General features: G+C 40.8%; 1 protein-coding gene across 8 annotated transcripts in view; it reads right to left on the reverse strand.

The window, feature by feature from the left end:
• Window positions 1-6,852: 6,852 nt before the first annotated feature.
• Window positions 6,853-13,670, reverse strand: part of LOC126198547 (brachyurin-like) — a 443,832-nt gene continuing 437,014 nt past the window's right edge. For 7 of the 8 annotated variants that reach the window (XM_049934964.1, XM_049934961.1, XM_049934958.1 and 4 more), the window contains exons 5-7: window positions 13,551-13,649; window positions 9,839-9,981; window positions 6,853-7,081 (exon numbers count right to left, since the gene is read on the reverse strand). In XM_049934964.1, the coding sequence (XP_049790921.1) occupies window positions 6,905-7,081; window positions 9,839-9,981; window positions 13,551-13,649 (419 nt within the window). In that variant the 3' untranslated portion in view covers window positions 6,853-6,904. The remainder of the gene's footprint in view (window positions 7,082-9,838; window positions 9,982-13,550; window positions 13,650-13,670) is intronic. The other variant, XM_049934967.1, reaches the window with a different exon arrangement.

The following is a 13,670-nucleotide window of genomic DNA, read 5'->3' on the forward strand; positions in this document are numbered from 1 at the left end:
ACCACTGTCCCCTCTGTGTGATTTTAATTCCTCTTGTCTGGTCCCTATCTGATTCTTTCTTGTCCTGTGTCGTCTCTTGTGAACTCCATGTTTGTTTTTATTCTTTGTGGGTGTTTCCCGTTCGTGTAAAAAGGGACTGATGGCCCTAGCAGTCTGGTCCCTTCAATCCCACAAACCAACCAATCTGCTGCAGGCTCGTTGTAGTGAAACAAGATATCATTATATAATTTTTTGGATTTTGATAATTTGTGTGAAGATAATTTCTGTATAATTTGTTTGGCTCCCTACCACCTGGGATCCGCATCTTGCAATGTACTCATATTCTTAGACGTATCGAGATATTAGCGATGATGTGCCGGATTTTTCATCAGATGAATCACATAATCGGTCACCTGCTCAATAAACTCAGCACATTCAGGCAACCCTTGGGGTGACCTGAAAAGTGCATCAGCAATCATGTTCTCACTGACCTTGGTGTATATGATTTCGGAATTGTAGTCTTACAGGAAAATACACCATCTAGTTAGTTGTAGCTGAACTAGCTTACAAGTAAGAAGAAAGCTCATTGCTTTACGGCCACAATAAACTCTAATATGAAAAGTGTAAATGCAATAATTTTTCTGAGAGACCAGACGACAACAGGGCCTCCAGTTCTGTCACTGGGTATGTCGTTTTGCTTTTAGATAACACCCTATTTGCATAACTGATCATGTTAATTTTGCTTTTGCCATCCTTTTGCAATATTTGAAATAGACTGACTCCAAGTCCAGAACAGGACCCGTCTGATGTGACACAGAAGTCTCTCTCCATATCTGTTTGGTGGAGTATATCTGAACATAGCATAGTTCATTCAGTTTTGTTAAAAGCTTTGTGGTACCAATATCCAGGGTGAGTTCACAGCGGGTGGAAGTGAATTGCTCACAACTTTAAAATTATGTACAGGACATTAACACAGAAACGTGTGTGTAAGGAAAACTTTATTGGTACACCTACGAACTTGGATTTATACAGCAGCTATTACGGGTGTGAACAAAAAAAAGTAGAATCGAGCAATATACTCATAAACCGTTTAAATCGATCAGGTCACACAAGGATTCATAAGAAGGAACAGATATAAGTGAATCCATAGTACACCATTCGATGAAACCAGCTTCTTTTTTATATGAAACAAATATCGAATCATTTTCTCCATGGAATATTACGGACACGACCAAAACTCAAGCAGAATACGAGCAACACATTTACAATGGAATTCAAAGGGTGCAGTACACACAAGAACACAATACCATGAAAGCAGTTTCTGTGTACCACGAAATGAACACAAATACTGAATACTTTCAGTGAATCAATAAGAAAGCGAAATGATTGACTGATAAACTTATAGCACGCCATGTGGCCTGGCGGCGAACCACGGTCACATTACCAGAAGCCCGTAAATGAGTTTCACGTCGCTGATGTAAACAAACCAATAAGCGTGACTAAAGTAGGCGTTCAAAGAATTTGCGTTGGAACAGATTTCTTTGGTCGACACTCCCATTTTTGAATGTTGCATGCTGATGATAGCAAATACACATACAGGTTTAATTACATTCATTATTACAAAAGTAACCTGTATTTATTATTTCAAAATTAACGCTTAGAGTATAGAGCGATGTTTCTTCTATAATTTTTGGTATTGAAATTACATTTAAAGTTATGCTTGTTTATTACCCGTTCATTAATAGCTAGACAGAAGAGCTTCACATGCCGGTGGCTTCATTTAATGATAATGGTAAGTCGCCTGGGCATTTCGATAGTTCGTGTAGTGGGTGATGTTTTGTGTGTGTTTGTGTCGTGTGTGTGCGTGGTATGTGTGTGTTGGTCTTACATATTAACAGTTTAGTTGTTCAAGGTTAAAGATCCTTCGAAATTATGAAAAATTTTTATGTTTACTAAATCAGTTTCTTCATTTAAATGATGCTGGGTAATTTATGGTTATGGGTGAAAGTCTCTAACTATTGCAAATGTACATCTTCATTTCCTTGTCTACAGCGTGCAGAACATGGATGTATGTTTTTGTATCTGTAATGGAGTGACTATTTCGTGTTATATCGAAAGCAAAACTGGATTTGTTCAGCTTCTTTTTTAAATGGATTGTGTGAATGTGCTCTTTATGCCAGATTTTAAAGTTTGTTCTTGTTTGCCTTACGTGGTAATTGGTGCAGCTATCTCACGTTAGTTTATATATAACAGATTTGTGAAAAGGTGTGCCGGCTGATTTAGTGTTATAAACTATTTTGTTTTGTATACTGTTGTTTTTGTAGAAACATATTTTGACGTTTTGTAGTTTAGACAGTTTTGCGAATTGCTACGAGATGTTACTAAGAAGATATAGAGATATATTTAGTTTCATCTGCTGCTTTGGCCTGGTTTTTAAAGGCTGTTTAATCGGTTTTCATTTTTGCATCTAATTTGTCAACTATGGATGGGTCATGAGCATTATTGTAAGCTAGTGTTTTTAAAATGTTAAGTTCTTTAATTGTTGTGTATAAGTTAGAATGCTGGTTTGTGTAGATTGGGATGGCATGGTGTGTTGTTTAAAATAACATCTGACATGGCGAGTTTCCTATAATATTAGGCTTTATGTCTGTTGTGTCTTGTAATGTTTAATTCAAGAAATTTATGTACAACTTTTGAAAATGCGAGTGTTGACAATAGCTCAAATTTTTTGGACATCAAATTTAATTACGTTCTTTGCTTAGTTTATATTCTGTAGAGCAACTGAGAGTTGTTGCTTGTGACAAAGCTTGTGTAGTAATGTGATATAACTGGAAAACATGAATTATGTTTCCCAGAATAATGTGTACACCAGGGGTAAACCCATTTCTGCTGATAACTGTAAGTAAAGGCTTCAAGCCGAACTTAAGATGTAAATAATTCATGACACCTCGTCATATTCAATTCTTACTTGTTTCATTTGTTCTCTCTTGTCATAGCTATACGACTCCCACAATGCTACAATCACTCAAAGTGAGTACCATCTAAAGATGAGTCACTAGGCGATTTGGGTGTAAGAAAAACTAAAGCATCGCTAAAGGTGATTTGTTGCAGTTATTTCTGAAAACCTTTATTTGTCAAAGTCGCAGTGTTCCACTTGCATAATGGATAAAAGTTTTATGAATGACAGTCTCAAGGAGTTTGCAAATACTGAAGCTAGGTCAGTAGATTTACTGTAATGATTTGTGTTATTTGAGGCGTCCAGATGCAAACTGCTGTAAATCTACTTTTTCTCGAAAATGAGTTGGTGGCACCATTTTGTTCTCTGTGCTGCCATCTATCGATTACCCTCTTAAAACACGAACAAAGCAGCTTTTTCCTGCCCTAAAGTGTACCTCGAAAACCGTCTGCAGATGCAAAACACTGTCTTTCCACTTCTGGTCGCGAATCAAAACTGAGTGAATCCATTGTATGATAAAGAAGCAGAACTTGGTGTACCCTTAGCACACGCCGTTATTAAAAAGGTTTGAAGATGCAAAACTGGCTTTGTACACATTATATATTTTGTCCGAATAATATAGCCTTCCCAGCTTACTACTTCATAAACTTTACTTTTGAGCCTATGGGTGGCAATTTCTCAAGTTGTACCTACTGCTAACTAGTGTGAAACAAAAAACAGTAGCACGTCAACTGTTACCTAGCCATAGTGGCGCGTTTTTCTTGGCTTGGCTTGTTTGTGAGTGCGTGGAGAGCGTTTGTGGTATTGTTGATGGATAAAATACGAAGAGTGCTTTATCATTTCCTTCATAATCATGGATGTTACTGATGGAAGATTTATACAATCAGTTCCAAAAGGAAAAGGCAGTAAAAAATCGGCCAATCCTTCTGAGTGGAAGAGGAACAAAGCAAAACGCACGAGATAAGATTTACTCCTCATCCTTAGTATTTTGTGCTATTTCACTGCATGGAAATAATAAGAACTTCATTACCAACATTTCTGTAAGCAGTAAGTTATACTGTGATGTTTTAGGTTTATGTTAATATAAATTATGGTCATTTCATATGGCTGTAGTCAGGAACGATTTCCTTGAATGAACAGTGCATCACTGATTTTATAATCGTTTATTTAGGAAACGTAGTACAGCATATGATTGTTTAGTGCATTATCCTAGGTTTCTCCTCATTAGTACTGTTCTTTGGTAAATATTCCGCAAGTGGGTTTCCAGTTCTTCCCCAGTGCAAGCATGCAGCTTCATCAGTATACCAGTGTGCAAGAGTATCAATGCAGAATATAAGGAGATCACATCAGGCCTTTTATAAAGTCGCCGACAAAATAAAACAGGACGTGTTTATAATTATAAACACATCAGTCGAATCTCCGAGGAGACATCGGATTGAAGCAGCAGATTCCAGGAAAAACATAAATACTTCAATCTGATACTACTTGCCCTATCTGAAAGCGGTAAACCAAACTCAGCAATTGCGCGTGTGCCAAAAGATGTTTACTAGTGTTCTTGGCATATCAACAGCGAGAATACAAAGAGTCTGTAGACGTTACTTACAAACAGGAGAAGCTCCAATTGAAAAACGAGGTGGAGACCAAATGGCGAATATTTATCAAGGAAAACGGGATTCGGTTAAGGAGTTTATGGAGAAGCTGAAACCAGTGCAATCGCATTACTACCGTGGAAAAAACGTCAGTAGACTCTTCATGTCCTGTGAATTATCGATTGCAAAGCTTTGGAAAATTTTTAATGCGGATCCAGAGAAAACTGTGGATAAAGTTACGTACGAGTTTTTCAAATCTGTTTTTGCATCTGATTATGATATCAGTTTCGCTTCCCCAGCAACCGATTGTTGCGCAGTGTGCATCAGTTTAGAACAACAAATGAAGCCATTAACACGAACAACTAGAGACGAGGTGAAGAAACAAGAATTGACAACTTGCTTTACACAAAGCTAAGGCAAATGCTTTTTATGATGTACTGGAAGTTGAGGACAATGGTGGAATAACCCTGACATTTGACTGCCAGGAAAACCTTCCACTGCCTAAACTTCAAGATCAAAGTGCTTATTATACATGTCAAATGTACGTGTATAATTTTACAATCTGTCAAGGACCATCTGGTTCACGGCAAAACAAGGAGAACACATTTATATACATATGGAAAGAAAAAAGACTTTGCAAAGGGATCCAATGAAATTGTGTCTTGTGTACATCACAGGTTAACATCTACAGACCTAACTGACATCCATACCATCCGACTGATGTCAGACAGCTGTGAAGGGCAAAACAAAAACCAGACGATGTTGGGTATGCTGTGCTATTGGCTAACATAAGAAGCTCCTGTCAACGCGAAACGAGTGAAGATATTCTATACAATGGTTGGACATTCGTTTCTACCACCCGACAGAATTTTTGCCCGAATAGAAAAGGTTCTCAGGTCTGAAGTTACAATTACCTCACCGAGTGAGTATAATGAAGTGTTTGAGGATCACGGAATAGTTTTGCAATTAGGAGAAGATGTCAACAATCTGTGTTGGAAGGATGCAGTTACTGATGTCATTAAGCCACCTAGTCAATGGCACTTCAGTATCGCCCCCGTAAAACGGGTTGTGATCACCAGAACTAAACAAAGAAACGCACTAGTGAAGTGGCTTATAGAATGAACGCTGGTGAAGGAAGAGAGATATGCAGACGAGGCAAAGCCTACTCGTCCATGCAGCCAAACGTTATCAGAATTGGAAGAGCCTTAAAGGAAGCTAAAGTAAGGGATACTGATTTCCTGCTCAATAAGCATTTCGGACAAATTTGGGAAGAAAACGAAAAATGCCGGCCGGAGTGGCCGAGCGGTTCTAGGCGCTTCAGTCTGGAACCGTGCGACCGCTAAAGTCGCAGGTTCGAATCCTGCCTCGGGCACTGGTGTGTGTGATGTCCTTAGGTTAGTTAGGTTCAATTAGCTTTAAGTTCTAGGGGACTGATGACCTCCGATGATAAGTCCCATAGTGCTCAGAGCCATTTGAAAACGAAAATCTTGGTTTCTACTAGAATGTAATCCGTTGTCAGACAGCTGGGAACATTGCAGATGAAGATTCAGACGTTGAAATTCATCCAGAGGAGAATGAGTTGCCAGTGTAATTTAGAGGGGACGGGTCAGGACCTGAAAGTTTGTGACGTATTAACTACCTTCAAACTATTGTTTAATGTCACATACTTTGTATCAACTACTTTCAAACTATTGTTTAATGTCACATATTTTGTAATCACATTCAGTTTTAGTCTTTAAATCTTTTGTAACAGTATTAAGGTTTCTTTTTTATATAATGATAATATATGCACATCGATATCTACAGAAGCATTGTAGATCCCTGGGAACAGAGGCAAAACTCGATGAATCCAAATTATTTAAGGCAATAATTAACAAAATAAAAGCTGAATATTTCAGGAATTGTCAGAAATATACTCCTTAGGTAAGCATAAATCTATGATGAAAAGGAATTTCGAATATCTGCCATGTGAAGTAAGTAAGAAGTGTTTTACGTTTCCTGAAAATAATATTCTAGTGCACTCACTTCATTTTGCTTCTGGACGCCTCAATTTAGTGTTGTATGTGTGATTTCTTAATACTGTGGGCGGAATAGCTAGTGAACTTACTTTAATCATTAGCTGGGTGCTCAAAGGTACTGTTGACACTGATATTTTATAGGCTAGGTCTATTCGTGGCCATGTTACTTCCTAAAGTGAATCCAGTTACTTAATGGGTACCTTGTACTGCTTAATAGAGAGCTGTACTAAGAGACACTTTCCTGATCGTAAGGTAAAATGTGGAAGCTTAGTGCTTTCCGTATCTATGCTAACAAAAGAAAATACAATGCTGCTGTTTTGGGTCTTTTATTGATTCACACAGAATACACGAGCAAAGCGCATCTATGATCTGATGGCGATGCCACTGTTCTCGCTGATCCAGTCCATGTAGTTGGTGACGCGGGTGAACACTGGTGGCCAGCCGACCTCGCATCCAAGGATGATACCGAAGGACACAATTCCGATCTGCGTGGCCGATCCGTCGTCCTCGTAGATCACCAGTGGGCCGCCACTGTCGCCCTGTACACACAGACGGAGAGATTACCAGAGGACTGGAAAATGCAGACGTTCACGCGGAGCGTAGTAGTAATGAGGTACAGGAGGCATCTAACTTATTCAGGGTGTGGCGAAACTTTCAGGAAACATTCTCCACACATAGAGGAATTAAATGTGTTGTATGGAAATTGGTTCGGAGAGAGACAGATATAGGACGTACCAGCAATGCACGAAACGTGTTGTTACATGAAATGTTCAAAATTCCGCCGTGATTACGTTACAGGCCAGATTTAAATGAATAAATGAAAATGGATAGGATTACAAAAGCATCGTAGTTGTAAGCTTAGGGACGACTCATTGTCTTGTCTGTTAATCGTCGATAACACCTCGTACTATAGCAGTCTCTCGTGTATACACAATGCTGCTGCAAGGACAGCCTCCAGCAGCTTAACCAGAGGGTCACAGTTCGCTGGAGTGCTTAGTCTACAGCTGAAGCAGCAACTATGTAATCATCATCAGCTGAAGGTAACAGCGGAACTCTTCATCATGCCTAGAACAATGAACCGAACAGAGTGCAGCAAGTTATTTCACTTCCAATGAATATAAATGACAGTACGGACTCGAGTTACATTGCCTGATACTTCTATTGAATGATTCAAAGAGAAGCATAGGGGAGCACGCTTATAATTCTTTATTGGCGGAGATACGAATAAAATATATTATAATACATTTGTGTGTGAGAACCTATTCAATCTCAGTCAGCACCAACACAAGAAACGCCGACACCGCCCTTCCCATTTGTAGACATTTAAAGAGCCTGTGTACAGACGGAATTTTGTGCGAACTCCACAGACATATGCTTCCAGTCAGTTACGTCCGCCTTATGGCATACTTTCTAACTGTCCATCCTGTGTAAGAATCAACTAAACCCACTCGCCAAGGTTCCATCTCGTCACTGCTCCTTCCATTGTCTTCTATTTGAATTCAGAAACTGCATCTCCTGGTGCAACTACTGGCAGTACTTCTGCATCAGTCTTGGAAAATCCAGGGAATAATTATAGGAAAGAACACCCAGGCTCTTTACGCACTAGACCTTTACCTCACAATCTACAACTATTCAAATACCTAACCAAAGCACTCAAATATCTTGACCTAATCTTCGATGAAAAGTTAACCTACTAACAGTCCAAAATACATCCAGCCGTACTCTTGATCTAACCCAATATTGAGATTAAATCCGTCTACAGTCTTACATACCTAAAAGTCGTTCATCGATTCCATCCTCCCCTATGCAAATACTGCATGGCTCTCTGCCTCTCCCATGTTTACCACTCTTTCCGAGACCTTGAGCGTTGCACAATCCGCCTCGATTTACGTGTTCTTTTACCCTTCCCACATGTATCCCGTACCAAATCATTAACACCTGAAGTATCTTCAGTCCTATGCCTCCCCTCAAAATCAAACTCCCTACACTCAGCTATATCCTCCACCATTGAGAACCGTACTTGGCTGCCTCACCTTTCTCACCAGTCCCACCTTCCCGAAATCTTCACACACTCCATGAACTTTTCCTGGGTAACTTCAAGCACCTTCCCCTCAAAGACCAAGACATGATTCTTGAGACGTTACCATTGTATCGATCGTACGGAACCTACTTATTCCTTCTTTTCAAATAAAGAGTCAAGGCTATCGTTTCCATTCATAACGGAAGTCCTTCCGTCCCTTAGTACCGACACCTACCGATAATCGACCCACACCGTTCCTCATATAACCTAGTCTTCAACACGCCTAAACTTATCACCTAGGAAATGTTAGTAGGAACGCAGAGCACCATCACCCTAAGAAGTCATCAGATCGTACATACAACCGTTCCATCAAGATTATGATATTGCTTTTATTCTTGTTCAAGACTGTGATATTGCTTTTATTCTTGTTCTTATCTGTATATGTGATTGTTTTTCAATCAAAGGCTGAAGGCGGCAAAATGGACGCTGACAGCCCGCCTCCCCTAGAGGAGCAATGTAAAAGTTAAATGAAAAAAAAGTATGACGACAAAGGGAAGTAACTGTATACTACTCAGATTGTGGTAATTTCTCTGTATCTCATTGGGACATAGATAGTCGAGCGCTTCTGCACGATCTCGTTTATAGCAGCAGAAACACGCGTATGTCCGCGTGCAAGGATGTAAAAACCTGCGTATATACTATTTTTGTGTGTGTAGAAGAGATAAAAAGAAACACTTCTTCATGTAACAAAAATGTCATATGTATCTGTTTCCCCACTAGCAGTTCATGGAATTTTTGACTCTAGTGATACTCAGAGACTATGTTCAAACTTCTGTGTGATGAATATTGTTTTAGAGATGTTGCCTCACTCTTCTGGATTTTCTCTTGTGGATGAAGAAGAAGAATTTGCTGTACAACACACAGATAGACACCACATAAGAACGGGTTGTCCATTCGGCTAAAGCTGCAGGCAGTTTTCGTGAAACACCTGGTTGTTACGACCGTGTTAGACAGTCACCAGAACGCCGATACCAGTTGTGCGTTAATGTAAACGGGCGGCATCCTCACCAATATCTCTGAAACAGTATTCATCACACAGCTCTCTGAACACTGTCTCTGACCGTCAACAACATTAAAGCCCTAATGGCCCTTAGCAGGGGAAGGAAGCATCTGTGTCGTGCCACACAAATGTAGTGTTTCTCTTTACCTTATCTAAACACTAAAATTTTGTACACGTATTTTTTCTACTCCCTGTGTGTTGTGCGTGTATACGTACGTTGCAAGTGCTGACGCCGTTGTCGCCGGACGTGCAGATGTGCATGTCGTCGTCGATCTGGAAGAAGTAGCGCAGGTTGCAGGTCAGGTGGCTGATGACAGGTGCCACGGCGTAACGCAGAACCTCGCTGATCTGTTCAGATGCTGCAACACGAAAATGGCAACTGTGTACTCTCGCTGAGCGTAATGCAATAAGGAATGAGGAACTGCGGCATTAGCTGGACCCGCCAACTGCTGAAGTATCAGCTTATGAACTGCAACCCTACATGACTGAGAGAGAACCAAGAAGAAGAGGTCTTACATCAAGACAACGAGACGCGCCACGTTCGAATACCCACCTACAACAACCTTCTGGAAGCAGTGAAGAAACGAGCGTCGGGGAGGATTAGGAAGGATTTCCTGAGACCCTGATAGCCATCTCCCAAAGTATTTGACCGAAATTCATAGAGTAAAACAGAAATGATTTCTGGCGCTCCCCAAGGCAGTGTTATAAGCCCTTCGCTGTTTCTTATCTATACAAATGATTTGGGAGACAATCTGAGCAGCCGTCTTAGGTTGTTTTCAGATGACGCTGTCGTTTATCGACTAGTAAAGTCATCAGAAGATCAAAACAAGTTGCAAAACGATGTGTTTGGTGCGAAAATTGGCAGTTGACCCTAAATATCGAAAAGTGCGAGGTCGTCCACATGAGCACTAAACTGGATCCGTTAAACTTCGGCTACGCGATAAATAAGTCAAATCTAAAGGCTATAAATTCAAATTAATGCCTAGGAATTACAGTTACGAAGAACTTAAACTGGAAAGAACACAGAGAAAATGTTGTGGGGTAATATAACCAAAGACTGCGTTTTATTGGCAGGGCACTTAGAAAATGTAACAGATCTACGAAACAGACTGCCTACACTACGCTTGTCCGTCCTGTTTTAGAATACTTCTGCTCGGTTTGGGTTTCTTACTAAATAGAATTGACGGAGTACCATCGAAAAAGTTCAAAGAAGGTCTGCACGTTTCGTATTATCGTGAAATAGGGGAGAGACTGTCATTGAAATCATACAGGATTTGGGGTGAACATCATTCGAATAAAGGCGTTTCCCGTTGCGGCGGAATCTTTTCACAAATTTTCTATTTTGTTGACGCCGATCTACAAAGGCAGAAATGATCACGATAAAGGGAAGTGATAGATCTCACTGAAAGTATATAAGTGTTGGTTTCTTCCGCGAGCTGTACGACATTGGAATATTAGAGGATTGTGAAGGTGGTTGGACGAACCCTCTGCCAGGCACTTAAATGTGACTTGCAGAATATGCATCCAGATGTAGATGTAGATGTACACCTTGGGTGGAACAGCAGAGCGGCCCCTGTGAATTGCAACTTGCACCTCAGCTCGCCTTGGGCTATCCATCCAGACAAATAAGAAATCCAGCTTGGTTATGATACCAAGTACAGTAGTGTAATGTTGCCTACTGCAATGCTGTGTAGTGTAGTGTTGTGTTGTATGGTAGCATAGTCCAGAACTGTAAATTACAAAATTTGTGATCTGTCAATAATACATAGTGTACCAAACCAGTGTTGTATGCCTTCTAGATTCTGGATGAACATATATCTGTGTGCCAGATGGCCAAATGGTAGTATGTAGACGTTTCTTATTATTATTATTATTTTTCTTTTTTTGTGGATATTCTGTGTAGATTTTTTCTCCTTAAACGGCGTAATGCTTAGTTATTACTACCGCATCTGAAATTGTGTTAAAATATTATTTGCTGTATTCATGCCAATTCGTGCGCAGCGTTCGGTCTATTCTTGTATATAGACAACAAACTAAAGGAAAATAACAAATAAATAAAAAGAAATGAACACTTGCTCGAAACCCCTTCATTTGGTGAACATTCACCGGATGTGCCATTGGTTATTTTGCAAGTGGCTCTGAGCACTATGGGACTCAACTTCTGAGGTCATTAGTCACCTAGAACTTAGAACTAGTTAAACCTAACTAACCTAAGGACATCACACACATCCATGCCCGAGGCAGGATTCGAACCTGCGACCGTAGCGGTCGCGCGGTTCCAGACTGTAGCGCCTAGAACCTCTCGGCCAGCCCGGCCGGCGGTTATTTTGCAAACTGCTTTTGGCCAGGCATGTTAACATTTATCGAAGTAATTCGTGTTCCACAACTGAAGGTGAGATAAATACTGCAGCTGAATCTCAGTACCTTGGTCAATCTACATGAGTCATTGGCACTATTTTATCTTACATTTGAGATTTAAGCAGCTCCCTTTCTTCACTTCCTCAAACAACTTCTGTGGCGAAGGAACTTTATATCACGATTTTTCCTTTTGCGAGAAGGAAGCTAAAGTACGATGGAACGAAGATAAGGGTTAAGTGGATTAGGTCCAAGAAAATGCCCTGAATATCAGAGCAGATTGTTAAACGGCTATCTTGTCGAACAAGTTTACCGATTTTTTCAATGTTTGCATCAGTTTTTGCTGACAGTGGTCTGCCAGTGCGAGTGTCATCACTGGTGTCTTCGCGGCCATCTTTAAATCGTTTAAACCACTCAAACACTTGTGTTCGCGATAACAATCATCGCCGTACACTTGTTGTAACATTACAAACGTTTCACTTGCAGATTTTCCTAGTTTGAAACAAAATTTGATGTTAACACGCTGTTCTTTCTGTACACTCAACATTTTCCGACGCACAGACAAAACGTCAACTACTTAAAACAGACGCCACGGGCAGACTGAGTGCAGGAGGCAGATGAAACTCGAGCAGTAGGCGGAGCGAGAGTCACGTGACAGGCCACGCGACTTTCAGCCTTATTGCATTCGTTTTATTGTTTCACCAGTACTAGTCCGGTTTTTTTCTAGCCACACCTCGTATATGTGTCCATTCAAGATTCAAAGCCACCGGGCCATACCTGAGCCGTGCGACATAGGGCTGCCTTTCCGAACCAGATCTTCATAATGATTGCTAATTAAGGTTTTCATGTTGGCTGCATCTGGTTCACAGATGAGGCACGCTTCCACCTGAACGGAGTCGTGAATAAACAGACATGGTGATTTTGGGGCACCGAAAATCTCCATTTGTGTGAAGCGGAACCATTGCATTCTCAGAGAGTTACTGTTTGGGCTGTGGTATGCAGCAGAGGACGCTAGCGTTGGAGGATCAACCACGTACTGAGTGATTTGCGCAAGATGGATCCAGACCACATCGCACCAAACAGATTTTTCACTTTCTAGATGAACGCATCGGGAATGTCATTGTGTTTGTCTACTGCCAATTCGTTGGCGCAGTGATGGATTGGCACCAATATTCGCCCTATCTGACTCTTTGTGGTTACTTTTTGTGAGACACATTGCAAGACAATATCTACCGGAACCATCTCACCACACTCGGCGAGCTTGAATCGGCGATCTAATTACATCTGAGTCCATTTTTGTTGAGAAACTACAAGAAGTGATGGTAACATTTATTGTTCGTTTGCGCGACCAGATTGTGATGTGATTGTAAATATTGATTGAGGAGCAGGAATCTGTTTCATTAGCAAAGCAACGCGAGAACAAAGGAGAGCCCTAAGTCTTGCTTACATTATTATACTTGCACACCACGCACGTTTATCAACGCGTGCGCACACGTGCGCGCGCGCACACACACACACACACACACACACACACACACAGGTATATATATGTTACCAACAGAGGAGTACTCACAGTCGCTCTCCAGTCCCCATCCACTGACGGTCGTCTCAGCTCCGACGAACTTGTTGTTCAGCTCGCTGCTACTGGGCAGGTTCACAGGCTGGATGTATTCTGTAGGCAGAGAGAAGTCTC

This window comes from Schistocerca nitens, chromosome 8 (assembly GCF_023898315.1).
Source record: "Schistocerca nitens isolate TAMUIC-IGC-003100 chromosome 8, iqSchNite1.1, whole genome shotgun sequence".
Lineage (NCBI taxonomy): Eukaryota > Metazoa > Arthropoda > Insecta > Orthoptera > Acrididae > Schistocerca > Schistocerca nitens.